Source organism: Drosophila yakuba, chromosome 2L (assembly GCF_016746365.2).
Source record: "Drosophila yakuba strain Tai18E2 chromosome 2L, Prin_Dyak_Tai18E2_2.1, whole genome shotgun sequence".
NCBI lineage: Eukaryota > Metazoa > Arthropoda > Insecta > Diptera > Drosophilidae > Drosophila > Drosophila yakuba.
The window spans coordinates 3,810,057-3,827,643 of record NC_052527.2 but is presented as its reverse complement, the minus strand read 5'-3'; the positions used below and the strand labels follow the sequence as shown (position 1 = coordinate 3,827,643).

The 17,587-nt window shown below is 41.2% G+C and overlaps 1 protein-coding gene across 1 annotated transcript in view; it reads right to left on the bottom strand.

Annotated features, from left to right (window-relative positions):
• Nucleotides 1-2,460: 2,460 nt before the first annotated feature.
• The window catches only part of LOC6526769, a 29,285-nt gene continuing 14,158 nt past the window's right edge, over nucleotides 2,461-17,587 (bottom strand). The window contains exons 2-13 of the mRNA XM_002087836.3: nucleotides 11,389-12,036; nucleotides 10,621-11,229; nucleotides 10,140-10,312; nucleotides 9,662-9,803; nucleotides 8,556-8,729; nucleotides 7,920-8,221; nucleotides 7,686-7,841; nucleotides 7,294-7,455; nucleotides 7,011-7,182; nucleotides 6,447-6,937; nucleotides 6,089-6,252; nucleotides 2,461-5,328 (exon numbers count right to left, since the gene is read on the bottom strand). Of these exons, the coding sequence (XP_002087872.2) occupies nucleotides 4,914-5,328; nucleotides 6,089-6,252; nucleotides 6,447-6,937; nucleotides 7,011-7,182; nucleotides 7,294-7,455; nucleotides 7,686-7,841; nucleotides 7,920-8,221; nucleotides 8,556-8,729; nucleotides 9,662-9,803; nucleotides 10,140-10,312; nucleotides 10,621-11,229; nucleotides 11,389-11,755 (3,327 nt within the window). The 5' untranslated portion in view covers nucleotides 11,756-12,036 and the 3' untranslated portion in view covers nucleotides 2,461-4,913. The remainder of the gene's footprint in view (nucleotides 5,329-6,088; nucleotides 6,253-6,446; nucleotides 6,938-7,010; nucleotides 7,183-7,293; nucleotides 7,456-7,685; nucleotides 7,842-7,919; nucleotides 8,222-8,555; nucleotides 8,730-9,661; nucleotides 9,804-10,139; nucleotides 10,313-10,620; nucleotides 11,230-11,388; nucleotides 12,037-17,587) is intronic.

Here is a 17,587-nt window from a genome sequence, read left to right as displayed (position 1 = left end):
AGCCAGCAGGACGTATGTCAACAAGGCAGACAGTCGGCCAGGACATGCCATCGTCGTCGTCATCGCCATCGCCACATCCTTGTGCCCCATGCAGCTATTTCGGTGGCAGAAACCGAGCACAAAAAAATATGCGAGTTACTGAAGAAACAGAACAGCAGCATCGTCACGTAGCCAAGGGCTAAATTTCACTTAGAACGCGTTCGAGGCGTCCACAAAAGTAGACTTCACACGGCTTCCATGTCTGGCTTTAAGGCAAAAACATGTCTAACAAAATGTACACGGTAACACAGCTTTCATTTTACTCGATATTACACCGAATCTTCGATGAATTGAACATTAATGTAGCTTAAGCCAAGATATTTGTAAATATATATATTTTTTTAAGAACCATAAATAATTTTACTTAAGAGCACTAATCAAATCCGAGATAGGAAGATATAATGGCAGTACAACAGAGTGGCTCTTAATGGACGATGATTGAGTGCATAACTTGATTGTCTGAGTAAGGATACGAATGGTTAAAACCTTTCAAAATATTAAGGTTGTCATAGGTATAAACCTTTTAGCCATTTTCCCGGTGCAGACCCATGCTATCATCTTCGGGAAAGCTTTAATCGGAGCTACGAAGCTTTCATGCCTTTGCGGAAGAATTTAATTGGTTTTTGTGTGCGAGTGGGGAGGTGCTGGGCTCCGGCATTAGGAGTAGTTAGGTTAATTTGCTTGAGATATCTGCCACAAAATGAAAGAACAAAGCCAAACAAAGCTGCCACTGCAGCATTTCAACTAAATTACTCTGAAATTTCCTATGGCATACTTCTGGGGGGAGGGTTGGGAATTAGAGGACAGGGGTCATAACAAAATTACAACAGTTACGGCAAACCACGAATTTAGGTCTGTTTTATGGCATTCGGACATATATAAAACGTTTGAAGATTCATTTGGCGGAAGGGGAAAATCACCAGAATGAAACTCAATGCGGTTTCTTAAGGCTATTATGATCTTAAAGTTGTCCACAGAATTTGAATCACATTTTTGGTCTAATTTAAATTGCAGCTTAAGCTAAGGCAAAAATAGTATGAAATGACTAATATGTATAAACACTTTACTGAAGTGTTAAATTTAATCCCAGCTTACCGACTTAGTGGATAGTGAAGAGTTTTATCGCAGTACGAACAGATTAGTTTCTACAGATGGATGAATCGCCACTTGGTAACGATGACCTAAGTTATACTTTTTGTTTGGCAACATTACATAAATAAGAGGCGTTAAACGCCAATTCCCCCACATCATTGTTTTTCCCGCTTAAGAGCTGAGTAAATCATAACTCATATGGGGCTGACTTTGCTTAGTCAACAAGTTGACATGAGAGGTTAGCCCTTGCCCAATCTCACTCACCACATCTGTACGAGTATATCCCCATAAGCTAGGCCAATCTTTAATCAGTTATGTAACCCGAAATGCCCAGACCCAAATGCCTCAACCATTTCCTCAATATAGACGACGATAGTTTCCGTTGCACGGTGTTTGCTCGGAGTCCACACTTCCAAAGCCAACGAAATCATCCCCAGTGCGAGCCTATATTTCCACAACCGAAATGTTAGTGTGTGTGTATCTGGGCGTGCATATGTATGAGTTGGCGTACACAGCAAAAAAATAAACAATCTAATTAACGAGCACATATCATAAAATAATATTTCCAACAATGATCGGTGTATATAATGAGAAAATGTTTTATTAATATTTTAAAATTTCATTTTTGTTTACTGCAAAATTGTTTGCAGTGCATGAAAGTAAGCTAGCAGCAAATTGTCTTATGGGCCCTGTGAAGTTTCTCGCCGTCGCAGTGCTTACTACGCAAATATTCAGGCTTTCATGCTACGGCGGCTTAAATGTGCTTTCGGCCTGATATTGAGGCAAATATCAAGCATACGCACTGTGGCCCGACGCCCCGGCATAATGCATGAAAAATTGAGCATGTCATTGACGCTGTGCGCTATATGCTCTATGCTATATGCGTCATATATGTGCCGAGTGTCTGGCGATTTACCCAGGACAACTGTTTACAGTCTAGGCACGTTTCGTAATGGGGACCCCGGGGTTATGTGCCCACAATATATGCAACATTAAGGGTCGGTCTTGACTTTGGCTAGGGTAAACTTTTTAATCGCCTCGGCTTTAGAGTGCTGCCTCTTTTATGGATCGTATCCCGTTGGCGCACAAATTGACGCTTTATGTTAATGCCATTAATTAATAAATGAAATATGACATTCACACTGTGGCGCTGTTGAACCTGTTTATTAAATTTTAGCACGTAATAAATGAAAAGTTTATTGTGGCCAAACATAAATCCTGCCGGTTTTTGGGGTTAAAACGCTCAACTTACCCGAGCATTATGCGATTTTTGGGTCTTTGGCTATTCAATGGCAAAAGACACAAATTGAATGAAATTGAATGACAGGGTTTTTTCGTTTATGCGTTCTTTATTAACATTTATCACACTAAACTACTAATGATAAAGAGTTACAAATATGAGTTTCTGCGCTTAGGTGTTGCTCTGAAAAATTTCACGTATCTAAATTCCATCAGATAAAAATTGTTTTAGCTACAAGTTGTACCTTAAGTTGGTTAGTTCTCTTTGTTATTCCGGCGAAATTGCAAATAGTTTATTTATTTTTATTTGTATTTTTTATTTTCTGGCACATAGATATGCTTGTGAGTGTAATAACATTTAATGCTAAGTGTATCGTTTTCGCTGAACACAATTGGCGAAAAAGAGTTGGATTCGAAGTTATATCTAATTTTATTTTATTGACCGAGAAAGAGCAAAGAATTTTCTTAAAAATTGTATAGCTTCGTTTGAACATATGCAAACGTTTCTGCTTTTATTGCGATTCATGGCAGTTGGCTTGACTTGGGTCCATTTGTTCGTGCATTATAAGAATAAGCAATGGAAATTTATATACAAAGAAAGTGGGATGCGGAAAATTCGTTTGGCTTCTTTTAAGGTTTTTAATACAAGTATTTTCATTCGATTCGTTTGTAAATTTTTATAAATTGGCCTTCCGCTTCGTTAGACATTTGCATTTTGTTTTCCTTTAACGTATTGTTTAAATTTGTTTGGCAATTCGTCGGTTTTGTCTATTTTCGTTTGCCACTTTACTAGATTATTTTAATATTTGCTTTATGAAAGCTTTCCCCCGCTGATGAGTTTTCCTGTACTATTATGTTGTCCTTTCTTGTTTATTTGTTTTTTAAGCTTTCCAAATATTTTAATTATTCTGTTTATTTGTCGTTGGCCATTTTTCTTTTGTTTGGCGAATTAACGATTTCCTTTTTTACGTTTTATTTGTTTTTAATTGGTTTGTAATGCGAGCTGCTATTTAGCTTATTATGCACCTGGCTCTTTTAAAAATGCAGATCTTTATTTGAATGAATTACTAATGATTTACAAATTGGTTTTGCATGCGTTCTTTTATTTTTTCTGTTTTTTTTATGCCGTTTATTTTGAAATGTATTGGGTTTTATTTTAGTTCGCTTCCAATCGAAAACAATGCAAATTAAATGGAATGAAACTATCAGTTTTAGTGAATTTTAAAAGGTAAAAATAATATATATGCAGAAAAGGATATATTTCATTGTTGATTTACAGGTGAGAAGAACTACCAGTTATCCATTCCAAAATATTGACCATGTACGAATTAAATTTTGCCCAATAAATTAAGGCTATCATATTGACAATAATTATGTATTCGTATGTCTCATTTCGATTGGAAAATAAGGCGATGGTAATTTTCATTTTTCATTTCCATCGGCAGTTCGTTTGCTTTTTTATGCTGTCGTCCGCCGTTAAACGCCACTTAATTATGCAATATATAATTGTTATTGAAAAATAAAGTAGTTCCCCGACACGAAAACTCGGCGCTCAGGACCTTTCAGCGTTTTCCTCTGGGAAAAGAGTCGTTTAATTGGAACGACTTCATGTGCCGGCATTCATTGTCTTTTGTATGTATATATCGGTAATCGGTTTTCGGTGGTTAAATTGTATGCACGTTCATAAAATGGACCATTCAAGAAGTTTGTGTGTTTCCGTTTTCATTGCGTCTGTCTCTGTTCTCTGCTCGATTGAATAATCTCATAAATATTTATGTATTGGCCACAAGTTGAATACTTTTTTGCTTGAGACAAAGATAAAGCTTTTCGTCTGTCCGTACTCTCTATAATATATTAATATGCTAATGAGTAAAATTTCCATTCCTAGCTTATGCATGCGTATGTGTAAAAGTTGAGTGTGGATTCCTTTTTTTTTGTGAAAAATTCATTGAGTTTCTTTTTTTCGTTTGGGTGTTGTGGGACTTCATTCGGTTGGTTGGTTGGTTTGTGTTTTCAAGTTTACATTTCTAATAGAGCTACGACAAAAGACTAGAAGAGATCTGACAAATTGTGCATGCGGTTCACGTAGCAGTGTGTGTGGGTGTTTGGGACCATAATACCAAAATATAAGTTTTATAGCACCCAATTGCTACGGGGTGTCTTCGATTTTCCTTATTCTCTTGGCTTCGATCACACTCGAAGAAAGTGATACCGAAGCTTGTTTTACAGTATAAGTGTGGAAAAATCTTCATAGGTTTTAGATTGTGTGATTTCTAGAAATTAAACAGTTTGTAAAGGAGTCTAAAAGTATGCTTCGTATGGGAGATACTACAACCTTCTGTAAAGCATACTTAAAGACATCATTTTAGGTGTTTATAAACCTCTCGAGATATAGCTGGAAACCCGAATTATATGATCATAAGATACAATTTTTGTTAAATACATAGGTTTCTGGTATTTTTGAAAGACAAGTGTTTTCTGCAACAATTCTCTGATTTTCGCAGAAAACTTTTCTGCGAGTGCTATTGCCACATAGCATATTCTTACACGGACGTGGTGATTTGCTCCACGAACTGAACGGCATTGGGTCGGCACAGCGATTGGGATCGTTTCAGCCGGCATTGTGGATTGTTTCGCAACGCCGAGTTTCCCGACCCAGAACCTGCACCCGCACCCTGGCTATGACGATGGGGAGTCCTTTGCAGGGAGGCATAGGCGTGCGGCACGTAGATGAACTCCCGCGTGGGGGCCGGAACAGAGGCAGGACCCTGACGGCAGTTACACTGCTGCGACATCGTGGATAAACCCTCTGGAACACTGCGGCTGCGGGTGGAGCTGGGTGGACCAGGTGGTCCAGGTGGTCCGGCTGGTCCGTGAGTGCCATAGGTGACCGGATTCCGATTCGGACTGCTGCAGGTGCATATCAATGGCTGACGGTCTGCCGATCCTGGGTGGTTCCTGCAAAATGGCAAGTCAATTTCCATGGTTTAGGCGGAGTGTCAACACAGTTTTCGGCGTGCGGCAAAAAGGGTACGAGTATCTCAGGCCGGCATCGCAAATGCCAAAGTGGCAAATTGGCAAAATGGCAAATTTGCGGCCTGCATGAGCAACGAAGGACGTCGCCAAATTGATTGTCTTCCTAGGGCTTCTAGCCTGATTGCCATTGATTGTTTGGTTCGGCGGGAAATCTCTTAATTGGTTTTTGATTCAATTCAGATGTTGGCTTCCGTTTTGGCTACTTCGATTTTGAATCGATAGATTCATTCTAGTCTGCCTACAATTCAACTTGTAAAATGTAACCATAGAATATTACATTCCAGCTTAAAGTGCATCTAACGTATGTATAACTACGTTTATGTGGCAAATAAATTTAAGTAAGTAAAATTTAAAGCCCTGTTAATTTCCATAAGCGCTTGTAAAATGTTATAAATAACATTAAATATATATTATATGGGATTTTAAAACCATTTACATACAATTTTCCTGTTGCACATGTGCATCACTGCCTTTAATTTAATACTTTTACTAGCGCAATTGGCGTAATCCCTTTGACGTTTAGCAATTTACTCCATGTAAGCTGTCGATAGCTACTTAGCATGTAAAATTGGCAGACAATTTCCCACAGATTTTTGATTTGCCATTCGATTGCATATAAAGGTAGCTGGTTCATTGCACACGTCTGAATGATTAGAAGTCCCTTGCCAACTAGTCTACTCACTTGTTGCTCTTGTGACAGCCCAGCTCGTAGGTGCTGTGCCAACTGCAGTACATTTGGCCATCGCAGCAGTTGCTGTGCTGCTGGATGAAGGACAGACTTCGCTGCAGGCGCTTGCCCATCTTGGCCCCAATGCTCCCCTGGCCCAGCTGGTAGGCTCCACGCCCCTGCACGATCCAAAAAATATTTAAATAAATTTAGTTTTGTTTTTGGTAAAGAAGATTCATTAAAAAGTCTAAAAGTATGGTACATAACCGAGCAGCTTTTCTACACAACACACTAGATAGATAGCTTCATGATTAACGTACTGTGATTAAAATATTATTACTTGTAACAAATGTTTCTCCAAGTGTGACATTACCTGATGCTGCTGCAAATCTAGATTGTGACAGGCCAACTGCTGCAGGTGGGAATGTTGCTGCTGCTGCTGTTGCTGCTGCTGCTGCAGCATGTGCCTTTGGCAGAAGTTTGTCTGCAGATAGGGCTCCATTTGATTGAGACTAATGCAGCTGCGACTGAGGAGATCGGGAGCGGGGTACTCCCCATATCCGTAGTCCATCGGCAAATGGGGGCGATGCTGGCGGGCGGAGGAGTGGCGCATGAGCGTTGGAGTCGCCAAATGACCATTTCGCTGCTGATAATGATGGTGCAACTGTTGCTGCTGCTGGTGGTGCTGGTGCTGGTGGTGCTGCTGCGGCTCGCTTATGAAAAATATTATAATACCCGAGATGGCAGCCGCCGCCGAGCATATGTAATAGCCCGCCCGGCCATATTTTAGGGAGTAATCATTCAGAAACGAGGTAAGTGGCACGCTTATCAGCACAGGAACTGACTCAACACCCCGAATGAAGCCTGCAAACGAAAAGAGCCCCAAAGTCAAATCCGCAATTTAAATATTTAAATATATAAGAACGTCTGCACTCACCCCAGGCCTTGGAGAAATGTTTCAGCTTGATGCGTTCGAGTGCCAAAATCTTTAGGGAGTATTGAAAGCCGCCGAGGCCAATGCCATACAACCAGCTTAGTATACAAAGGCCCGTGTAGCCCATGACAAAGGATAGAAAGAGGATAGCCAAGGCCACAATTGATAGGAACAGCTGGGGGAGGGAATGCATTAAAGTTGAGTATGGAATAGGTTTAGACTTCAATGTTGACATATTTGCTCATTTTTCATAGCAAATTGCTTTTATTGGTTGGTTTTAACCCACCTGCGTGACAATCTTGGTATTGATCACAAAGTGCCTGATCACAAAACAACGTCTCAGCAGAGCTCCAGCTATTACCACTCCCAGGGCCATGGAAATTCCCAGAAATGTTTGCAACAGAACCAATTCTTGCACATCAGAGCCCTGCTCGGCGGCATTGAGTGCCTGTGAAATAAAATAAAATAGAGATATTTGTGCTTCTGATAAAAGATGCAATTGATTAACTCTATGCCTTAAATCTGGTACTAAAAAGTATGCCACAAGCCGCTCTTCCGAACTGCATACTTTTAAGCAATTTAAACTTATTCATAAATCTGTTCATATTTTTTAAGAAGGAAGCAGCTCCAGAAAAGCTTTTATCCTCGTAAGTTAGAGAAATTAGGAAAAGCACTCACCATTAGGAACATGGGTGTATAAATGCCAAAGGAGGCCACGCTGGAGGTCATAAGTAAAATTTTAACAGTCACCGATTTCAGTGATGATATGTCCAGAAAGAAGTACTTCGGTGTGCTCTCCACCTCCTGGCTGAGAATCGGCTTTTTCTCCCGCATCTGAAAGTGGAAAATGTTTTGAGCCAGGGTGGCAAATCAAAAAAAAACCGAAACTTTGCACAACACACAATTTCCCACCTTTTTGCGTTGATTTTTGAGATGCTGGATGGCCCGGCGCTGTGGATGATAGAGGGAGGCGGGTCGGTACATTAGGCCCATGAAAAAGCTGAGTGCCGTCAAAGCAGCGACAATCTGGAGGCCCAGGCGCCAGCCGGCCTTGCCCACGCCCTCCTTCAAAATGACGGAGAACAAAGCGATGCCAACTCCCTCGCCGGACATGGCCACCATTTCGACGAATTGACGGCGCCGCTTAAAGTAATTGCCCAGCATCACGGTTGAGGCCTCTCGCACCATGGCGACCCCAACTCCGAAGACGATGCCTGAGGAAGTGATCCGAGTGGTGTTTTTAGTACATTGAGAGAAAATAGTAACGATACTAAGTCAACTGTACAAGTTTTGATATTTTTAAAGCTGTTTAAAAGTATCCAACTGCAAACATAGCTTTGCCTTTCGTTTAAAATTAATTGTTGCATATTCTTGGGCTTTTTTGTAAAAGGTTAGCTTATGTATTCTAACTTGAGTGATATGGTGAATTTTGCAATAACATTTCTCTCAGTGCTTGGGTGGAAATGATAAGCGACTTCCGGTGCCGTCAAACTGGCATCTGGCAGGTTATTTATTTATATACAAACCATACACCCGGGCTATACGCACCATAACTGAAAACAACCTGGCCAAATTCCGTGGCAAATGAGGTGAACAATATGCCCAGGGGCATCACCAGTCCACCCACGATGGACAGGAGACGGATGGAGCGTTTGCGGCACAGCGACACCACAAACGATGTGGCCACCATGGATACTGACCAGCTCAAAGCGCCCAGCAGTTCTGTAAGGAGAAATTAAGCACTTGAGTGATAATGTTCTTAACCGACGAAGTCAACTTGACGAAGGTCACAAGAAAAGGTTCCGAAAAGGTAAATCTGGGTGTTGATACCTCGAAAAATATGCGGGTGTTTTTGTTTAAAACAAATTAAAGGGGCCGATGAGCAGACAGAAATTTTCATAAATCAATAGAACGCATTAGCAACATGGCATTCTGGTGTTTACACATGCTTTACTCTAAGTAAATCATAATCAAATTTCATGTTGTACCTTTTAATTGAATCGATTAAGTTGACAAGGCGAAACATTACTTTAGGTGTTCTGTGTCTTATCATTACAATATAATTTTGGCCACTAAAGCAATAAACTTTGAGTGCTTAAAGAAAAACTGTTTAAAATAATAAGAATGGATTTTGAAAGGTTTATGAATGGATTTTAAATGGATTTTCAGAAACAAAATTTTAACTTTGCTTTTATAAATAAAGGCATGAATTACGCAGCCAATTAATTGGAAAACAATATTCGGTTATAGCCTAAACCAATGCACACACAGCTGGCACGTTATTAACACTTTATTTTTACGATTTATGGTAGGCTTTTAGAGTGCCAAACTATTTTGGCAATACACAATATTCACACTGTTCTTAAATGATGTCTGGCACTGTCATGCAGCAAATGAAATTTATGCAAATGCCCACACCTACAAACATTTATTATTCACAAACATTTGCATTTCTGGCCCCAAACAGAGTGACAAACATTTTGATTACTCGACGGGGGGCGCTTGAAAATAGAACGCACCGCAAATGTGCAGGAAAACAAGAAAATGAACGAGAGATAACAACGGGCTGCATCTACAATGATTACACGTTCCCCATTAAAGAACTGGCCAAAGGATTCGTACTCGTAGCAAACCCCCTTTTTTGCATGACTTACCTATGCCACTGGTATTATGCAAATACTGGACGGCATAGAACCACAAAAGGCCGTAGCTGAGCTGCAGTCCGGTGGTCAGGATGTGGACCAGAAAGGACACTCCACAGATGATCCAGCCCCAGCCGCCATCGGGATAGAAGTACTGCAAGTGCACAGAGGAAAATGTATGGAATATGTTGTTAATGTATAGATGATATAAATATTACTCTATATTCATATAAGTGAAATGTATTTAAAAAGTAAAATGATATAAAAATCCTTATAATCCTTGTACTTATAAGTATGCTACAATTACTCAGAAATACCCATAAGTCCTCTATTTTTTATACCATAATGCAATAAAGAAAGATAACTATATATAATATAGTCATTGCGTTTTTTTCCAGTATACAAATAATATCAGGACAAAGGCTGGCAATTACTGTTTGACATGTCCTTTTTGCTGGGCACACTTTCTGCTTGCTGCGGCATTGCTCACCTGTCTGATGCGTGTGGTATCCACGCCGGTTCGTCGCAGTGCCGGAATGTTCCGGTGCAGAAGGTGGAACTCTCGATCGGCCAGTCCGGGAAATGCCGAATCCTCCTCGTCAGTTATGTGGCTGGGATGTGGGGGCGTGGCGTGCAGACTGGGATGATGATTTGCCTCGTAGCCTGGCAGGTGGAAAAACAATAGTTGAGAGATGATTAAATGATGGTCTGGTTTTGCTGCGGTACACCCGCAAATGAAAACTCATCTATTCTTAGGGTGTTATTCCGGTAATATTAAAAAGAAAAAAATTAATTTTATTTTGGCACCAATTTCAAGTGTTGAAAGTTCTGCAGGACTTTTAAAAGTTACACCAGGGAGAAGTTTGCCAGGGGGAAAATAAATTTGCCACCAAAGTAGCTGTTGGGTTTTCTTTTTCAATTAGAACCTAATTTATGGCCATTTCCTTTGCATTTTGCATGAGTGTACTTACCAAAATAGCAGCCGCCGTTGGCCATCACGTTCTTGGCCCTTTGTTGGTGGTGCTGCTGCTGTTGCTGGTGTTGCTGCGTCGGCGGTGGCTGATGGTACCAATTATCGCAGAGGCAATATTGCGGCGCATACTGGTGGGGGTGGTGCTGATGCTGGGCCACCGGGTGGTGCTGCGTATGATGGTGGTCATGCTGATGGTGACTCTGATGGGCGGGTGGCATGGGATTGTACATATAACAGCAGCCATTTAAATTGGGGTTTGCGTAGCGTGGCGGCGGTGGGGCGGGCATTACACCAGCCATGCCAGAACCCACTCCACCACCCACTACACCACCGCCGCCACCGCCACCGTGTCGACTGCAGTGGGGCGTCATGGGCATGGTCATCTGGTGCTCAATGGTGGGCAATGTGGCATAGCTGCCGAAATTGTCACAATGCCGTTTGCTCGGGAATCTGGGCAAGGTGGGTGGTGTGCTGGTGGCTTGGGTATGGGCGGTTTGGGTGCCCCCACCAACGCCTCCGTGGCAGTGACGTGTGGGCGTGGCCGTGGACTGCATTTTCGTTTGCTCAGCGGGTAAATACGAGAGCCGTGGACATGAGACCCACCAGGCCAGCGGTTGATTATTGAAACGACACTCGTAGCACAGATATCGTTGGTTCGACGAATCCTGGTCTGGTTTCGTTTGGGCGTTAGTGTTCCCACTTTCCGGATGGCCGGCAATTTGCTTGGGATGCTCACAGCTGAGATTGTATCTTCGTCACAGGGCACATTTGTTGCACAGCACGGGACTGCGTTGTTTGGGCCTCACCAGACTCGAGTACTGACGTGGATTCTCTGAGGGATTTGCTTCGGGATTCTCCTGCGGATTCTTGGGGATTCTCAGCCAGGAATGACGGTTGTTGTTGTTGTTGGTTGTGCTACTGCTGCTGGGCAACAACTGGGGACAGCTGCCATAGAGCGCCGATGAGGTATTCGATAGGCGGCGGTAGTACGGTATCCTCTGCTCCATATCATCGCCATCGAACGTGGAGCCCAACTTGTACGGCTGACTGCGACCCGGGAGCAGGCAGGATATAACGCTCCGGTTATCTCTACTATCACTGCAGTTGCAATCACATGTGCACTGGATGACCATTGTACTCCTCCGGCTCCCCCCACCCCGAAAAAAATTGCTTTTAACCCTGTGCTCTTAGCTCGCTGCACCGAAGTGTTGTCAACTTCAATGGTGCCCACTCCGGCAGCACATTATTTTCGAGTCTGGGGTCTCGCTTTCGGTTTCGGTTTCGGTTTTTGTGGCTTCCGTATCGGTTTCGAGCTCTCCAGGATTTCTAGGCAGCTGCCGCCGCCATCGTCCGACCGAATCCATTTGGGGCCATCTCTACTTCTGCAAGCCAAGCGCAATATTCTGTTGCCCCACTGAAAAAAAAAAATATATATATTTTAAAAATCAAATAAGTAATAAGCATAAATATTCTAAATATCTTCGCCCAATAATTATTTAGAATTTTCAATTATTATAGTTAACTGAAATCAGAAGAAAAATATTTCATTATCATATTTCAAAATGTTATAATTTTTTCCGATTTTTTTTAAATCCCAAACAGTCACAGAGCAATATGGAGATAGAGAATTATATGATGTGGGAACGAAAAAGGCGAAGAGAAGCGAACCAGCGGGAGTCGATAAATAAATCAAATCAAAATCAATTTGTTTACTCTACACACCAGCACACAAAACAAGAAGCATATGCAATGCATAATTCAATTTGTTGTTCAAATGCGTGTATTTCAATTGCCTGCCAGCAATGTTGGTCGAGTGGGCGGTTAGCCCACTGTGGGGGCGTGGCACTCACAGAACTTGGGTAAGTGAAAACTTTGCGGTCATTGTGGCAGAAGAATTAGGGCAAATTGCGACCGACACTTCGTCTAACACATTTATGCCCCATCATATTTTATTTGCGTTTTTCAAATTATTCAATATCCTCAATGGAAATGAACTGAAAATTGCTCTAAGAATGTGTCCCTTATTGCGAGGAATTTGTGCAGCTCCATGTCGTTCACATTGACCTGGAAAAATGTTCTAAATTTTTATGGCTGTTTAGCCAATGGGGAATGTGTATAGAGATTTGGCTGTTAAATATTTAAAATACTCGTTTTTGGCAGCACATGGCTAAAGTAATAGACACTCTTTGTAGGGCATGACAACGAAATTAGTATTTGGTCAGCTTTGCACATTGAGCACCCTTATCAATGTCATGCCATATGGAAAATACATGTCGAAATGTGTAGTGAATTTATTACTGATTATTTATAGGCCAATAATGTATACTTAAGTGGATCACTTTGCCAATTTTGTAACCATAGTCTTTGGTTCAAAACAGAATAAAAGGTTTTCGCATGTTGCAATTATAACTCTTTAAAGTTTTTGACAAGATAATTTCCTGAGAAATATGTCAGCATGATTAGGGCGCAAAAGTTACCTTCTTGAGTAGGAAAATCGTGATTGAAAGGACCTTCATCAAATGTGTCAGCTATGAATGTTTTAAGAAGTTTCATTCAACTTAATCCTGGAATTAATTGAAGATTCAAGACTCGGAATTATTTGTTAGCTATGTACGTATTCATGATCTACACAAATCCCAATGTTGACTTTAACCAGAAATGACAGAATTTTTTGTTTCGCCCGAAAAATTCAAGAAGCCCTCGATTTACGCAAAAAATTGATTGATTTATGTCTTCATTGTTTGACTATTTCTCCATTAAGGAACGATGGTATCATTTAGATTAGTCCAATGTCCCATCGAGGAGCTATAAAAATGATAAATGATCTGTAGGAAAACAAGTGAACGTGGGGGAGTTGGAAAACAAAAGCACCGAAAGGGAAACTTGCATCATTTTGCATTGGGAAAACTTTGCGCTGCAGCATATGGCCCAGTTATCCAGTTTTATGGCTGCACACCCAGCGATTTGGCCAACGAGCATTTTCGCATTTCGCCTCACAATGCACAGAGGCGCATTTAAATTGATTGCGGGAAGAGCGGAAGCTTTCCCGAGAAAAGGAAGTCGAGGAAAAGGAGCAACATCAATCAAAAACCCGCTCCAAAGGATCTCAGCAGGTGGGCCATGGGCGATGGGTGCTGGGGTGGTGACGTTTTCCTGAAATGCCGCACACGACTATTACCTGTGGAAACATAAAATTTAACAACATTGTAGCAAAGAGCAAACAGGCTATACATTACGATATCCTATGCTATCCGGCGTAACGCAGCTTGGTTACACAGAAAAAAAATAACAGGCGTAAGTGCTTATAGTTATAGTCTACATTTATAGTTTAACCCCTTTAAATTTGCATCTCAATGCGGTCAGAAACTTTATATGTTTAATTAGTGCAGCGTACAACAACTTTTTACTGTTCTCATTTGTCCTTTAGTATAATACATTTAAAACTCTTTTTCACCTGAAGACATTATTATAAAATAACAAACTAGTTTTTTCCTGTACAGGAAAATACAAATAAAAGCAGTTTGATTCCCACTTTCCTTTCTTTTGTGGGATGTTGGTCTTTTCACAGCTTTTTGGGCTTTCCTTTGTTGCTGCGATGGTGCGTTGCAATAAAATCCTTAAATATCCTTGTGCCACATGGACACAAACATGACTCGGTCATGCCAGCAATTTTATGTTCTTTAAAATGCAATATTAAAATGCAAGAGTGCCGGGTGATGATGGCAACGATTTCAATACGAGCCCACTCACCGCCCATCATTTTGGACCTCGACTGGCGAAGTGTTGACTTAACTGGTCATTGACTTTACCAACTTTATGCTGCAGTCAAAATTATGCAGTCCGTTTCGTAACTGTATGACACCTGACAGCCGCGGTTTGGGATTAACTTTTAATCAAGTCGAAGTTGGCTTTTTTAATTAATTGTTTTAACTACTGTCTAAACTGATTGATTAACACACAAATGTGTTTGTCTCTAGGGGATTGCACTAAATTGATTGAGTTTTTTGTGATTATAAATAATTAGTTAAGCCTCAATAACTGAAGCCCAAACCTAGTTCGCAAATTTAGTTTATTTGCGAGCTATATTTAATTAAAATTCGAATGAATAAGAAGTACTTTTAGGCACCTGACTAAGTGAAATATGTGTGATGCTGATTCTGGAGGGTGGTGCTACACTATTGAAACGCACTGTAACCACCCGCATGAGACCAAAAACTGCCGCCGTGTGTCTGTGCGGTTGTGTCAAAAAAAGGCCAACTTTTATTTACAGGGGGCGTGGCGCAGTGGGCGGCCAGAAGGTGAGATTTAACTGGATGCCGGGTCATTCTGGGGTCGGTTTACTTTGCTGATTAAACATATGCGCCAACATCAGCGAGCCGCAACAAAAAGGCAAAAAAAAATCAAGGGAAAAGAGCGGACAACGGCCACATAAAATTTATTTAAACTTTTCAGCTAACGTTTTTCTACGCTGTTCGGGTTTGTCGCCCTCCTACAACCGGCAGATAATGGGTATCATATTGCCTCGGGGTTTCGCATTTTTAGTTTGCTTATTTTTGCCCGTTTTTTGCACTTTGCATTGTAATAAACACGCGACAATATGCGAACAGCAGCAGCAGCGGCAGCAACATTCAGTGGCAAGACCATAAACAGCATCAGCACCCTTAAATAAAAATAGAAGAAAATAAAATGCGCCAAGCGAAAAGCGAAGATAATAAGAGGAAGCCAGCTTCGTGGTGGCCATGTTCCAATTACAGTTTTCTGCTGGTGGCCCAAACAGCAGGAGTCCCGTCAAGAGCTTACGCGGTGGATAAAAGTTAAGTATTTAAAATAGAATGCTTCTCAGCTGGGATTAAATGTTATATATCGACGCAGGAAATGGTTTCAGGTGAAAAGGCTAACAAACCACTGGACTTAAAAAAGATTTTGCAATTCAGCGATTTTAAAGCACATTCAACTTTAAAAGGGGTCCTAAACAACCTTTGCAAATGAAGTACGCTTATAAGTTAGGCAAGAAGGGTTTACACTTTATTCAAAAATAAACTCACATCCATTACAGATTACCTTACATACTACAGAAGCCAAACTTTTCACTGTAGCTTACCACCCATTTTCCCGAACGAATAATTCAAACTTTTGCAAACATCGAACAATATTGAGATATGTTTGACAATCAGAAGTACCATTTTCAATTCAAAACAAGTTTTGGGACAAACAACTTTGTGAACTGTATCGAAATTGTTTGCCAGAACACGCTGACCCGACTTTCTTTCCATTTCTTTTGCCATATGCACTTACAACTTTTATTTGGCCGCCTTCACAGAAAAGGGTACGAATTTTGATGTCTATTTGTTGGCTCCTTTTGGGATACAATCTGTATACGTACATATATATACACACTTATGAATGTACACAAGTGCCTCTTTGTGTAGCTGTGGGTATGCGAAATGCGAAGAAATTTCGGCATTCCCTGGGGCAAAATCATTTGCAATGCAGCCAGCGGCAAAGGGATATATTAATACTTTTTCATTTAGTCTGCAGTCTGCCCAAAAAAAGGAATAAAAACTTTTCAGCTCTAACACTTCTTGCGCCTTCTGTAAGTTTGCGCATATATTATGGCCAACAAAAAAACTCAGCAGTGTCGACTAATGGATTTATGTTTTTAGCCAAATTACGAATTGAACCGTACATGGCATTAAACACTGTCCCCAATAAGCCAATTTAATGGCGGATGCCCCCTAAATAATCGGTTTAGGCGAGGTTCATCCTTATCGGAGGAGCAAGTGCCCAACGAGCCGTGAACCCAACTCAAAAATCCTATCACGGGCATAATTAGGTTTGCCGCCAGGCGTCGGCCAGACATTCAAATTAATATTATTCCCGGTATACATTTTTAATGCACCAACCGTGCTGAGACCTCAAAAATTAACCACACCAAAAAATCGGTGGCCATGCGGAAATTGCGGTGTCTGATTCTTTTGGCAGGCGTGAGTCGCATCATAAAGGAAAAAGTTAAGCCCTTCTTAGCTGAAAAACGACACTTCCTTCCGTACAGCTCGCGTGCGAAATGGAAAGGGATGAACCCCCGGCGAAAGTCAAGCATCGTCTCATCTCGTTTCGACCCGGCCTAAAAACAATGAAAATTACAAGGCATTCCGGCGGGCGGAGGGAAATTCGCAACAAATTTCCTGTGTCGTGCGCCTGGCTTTATCAACATCAGCGCTTAGGCTAAGATGGCACTGTAAAAAAAACTCTAGTCCCAAGTATTAAAGCTGCGAAATTCCTAGTATGGTTTAAAACTAATGTTGGAGCTGTCTTAAAGTATGGAACAATGTCATTTCACTTTAAAAGTTCAAATACACATACTTTTTGAGCTATTTCTAAGGAATTTTTAAATAGTTTTTAAACTGCTATTGTTTACTTTCTTCAGCTTAACTTATATGCGTAAACCCTTTTGATATTTTCGCTCTGTATAGAAAAGCGTCAGCGGCTGAGCCCGGAAACCCACATAAACATTTTTATTATTGGCTTCTGGGCTTCCCTAAAATAAAAGGCTCGTGAATAAAAAGAATAAAAAAAAAGAGGGAAAAAATGGGGTCTTAGCCCAGATGTGTGTTTGTGTTGGACCGGAGAATCGAATTAGCATGCGAAATCTTTTGTTTGACTAACAATGTGTCAACGTGTGTGACGAGAAAGCCGAAGTCTCTGTCAGCTCATCGATGGTATGGAGCACGGAGCATGGGGCATGTGGCATGGAGCTTGGAGTCTGGATCCCAGCCAGACATCTCGCCATTAGGGCCTTGATAGAGCTGCCACCGAGTTTCAGATTCCGTTTCTGCCCCGGGCACAATGGCAGCCACGAAAATGGGAACAGCCACCCCCAACCGCCCATTACCCAGAATCTCATCAATCTTCTCGAGAGAATTTTGCTAAAATTTTACAAATTGATTTCGCTTGTGTCAAAAAAT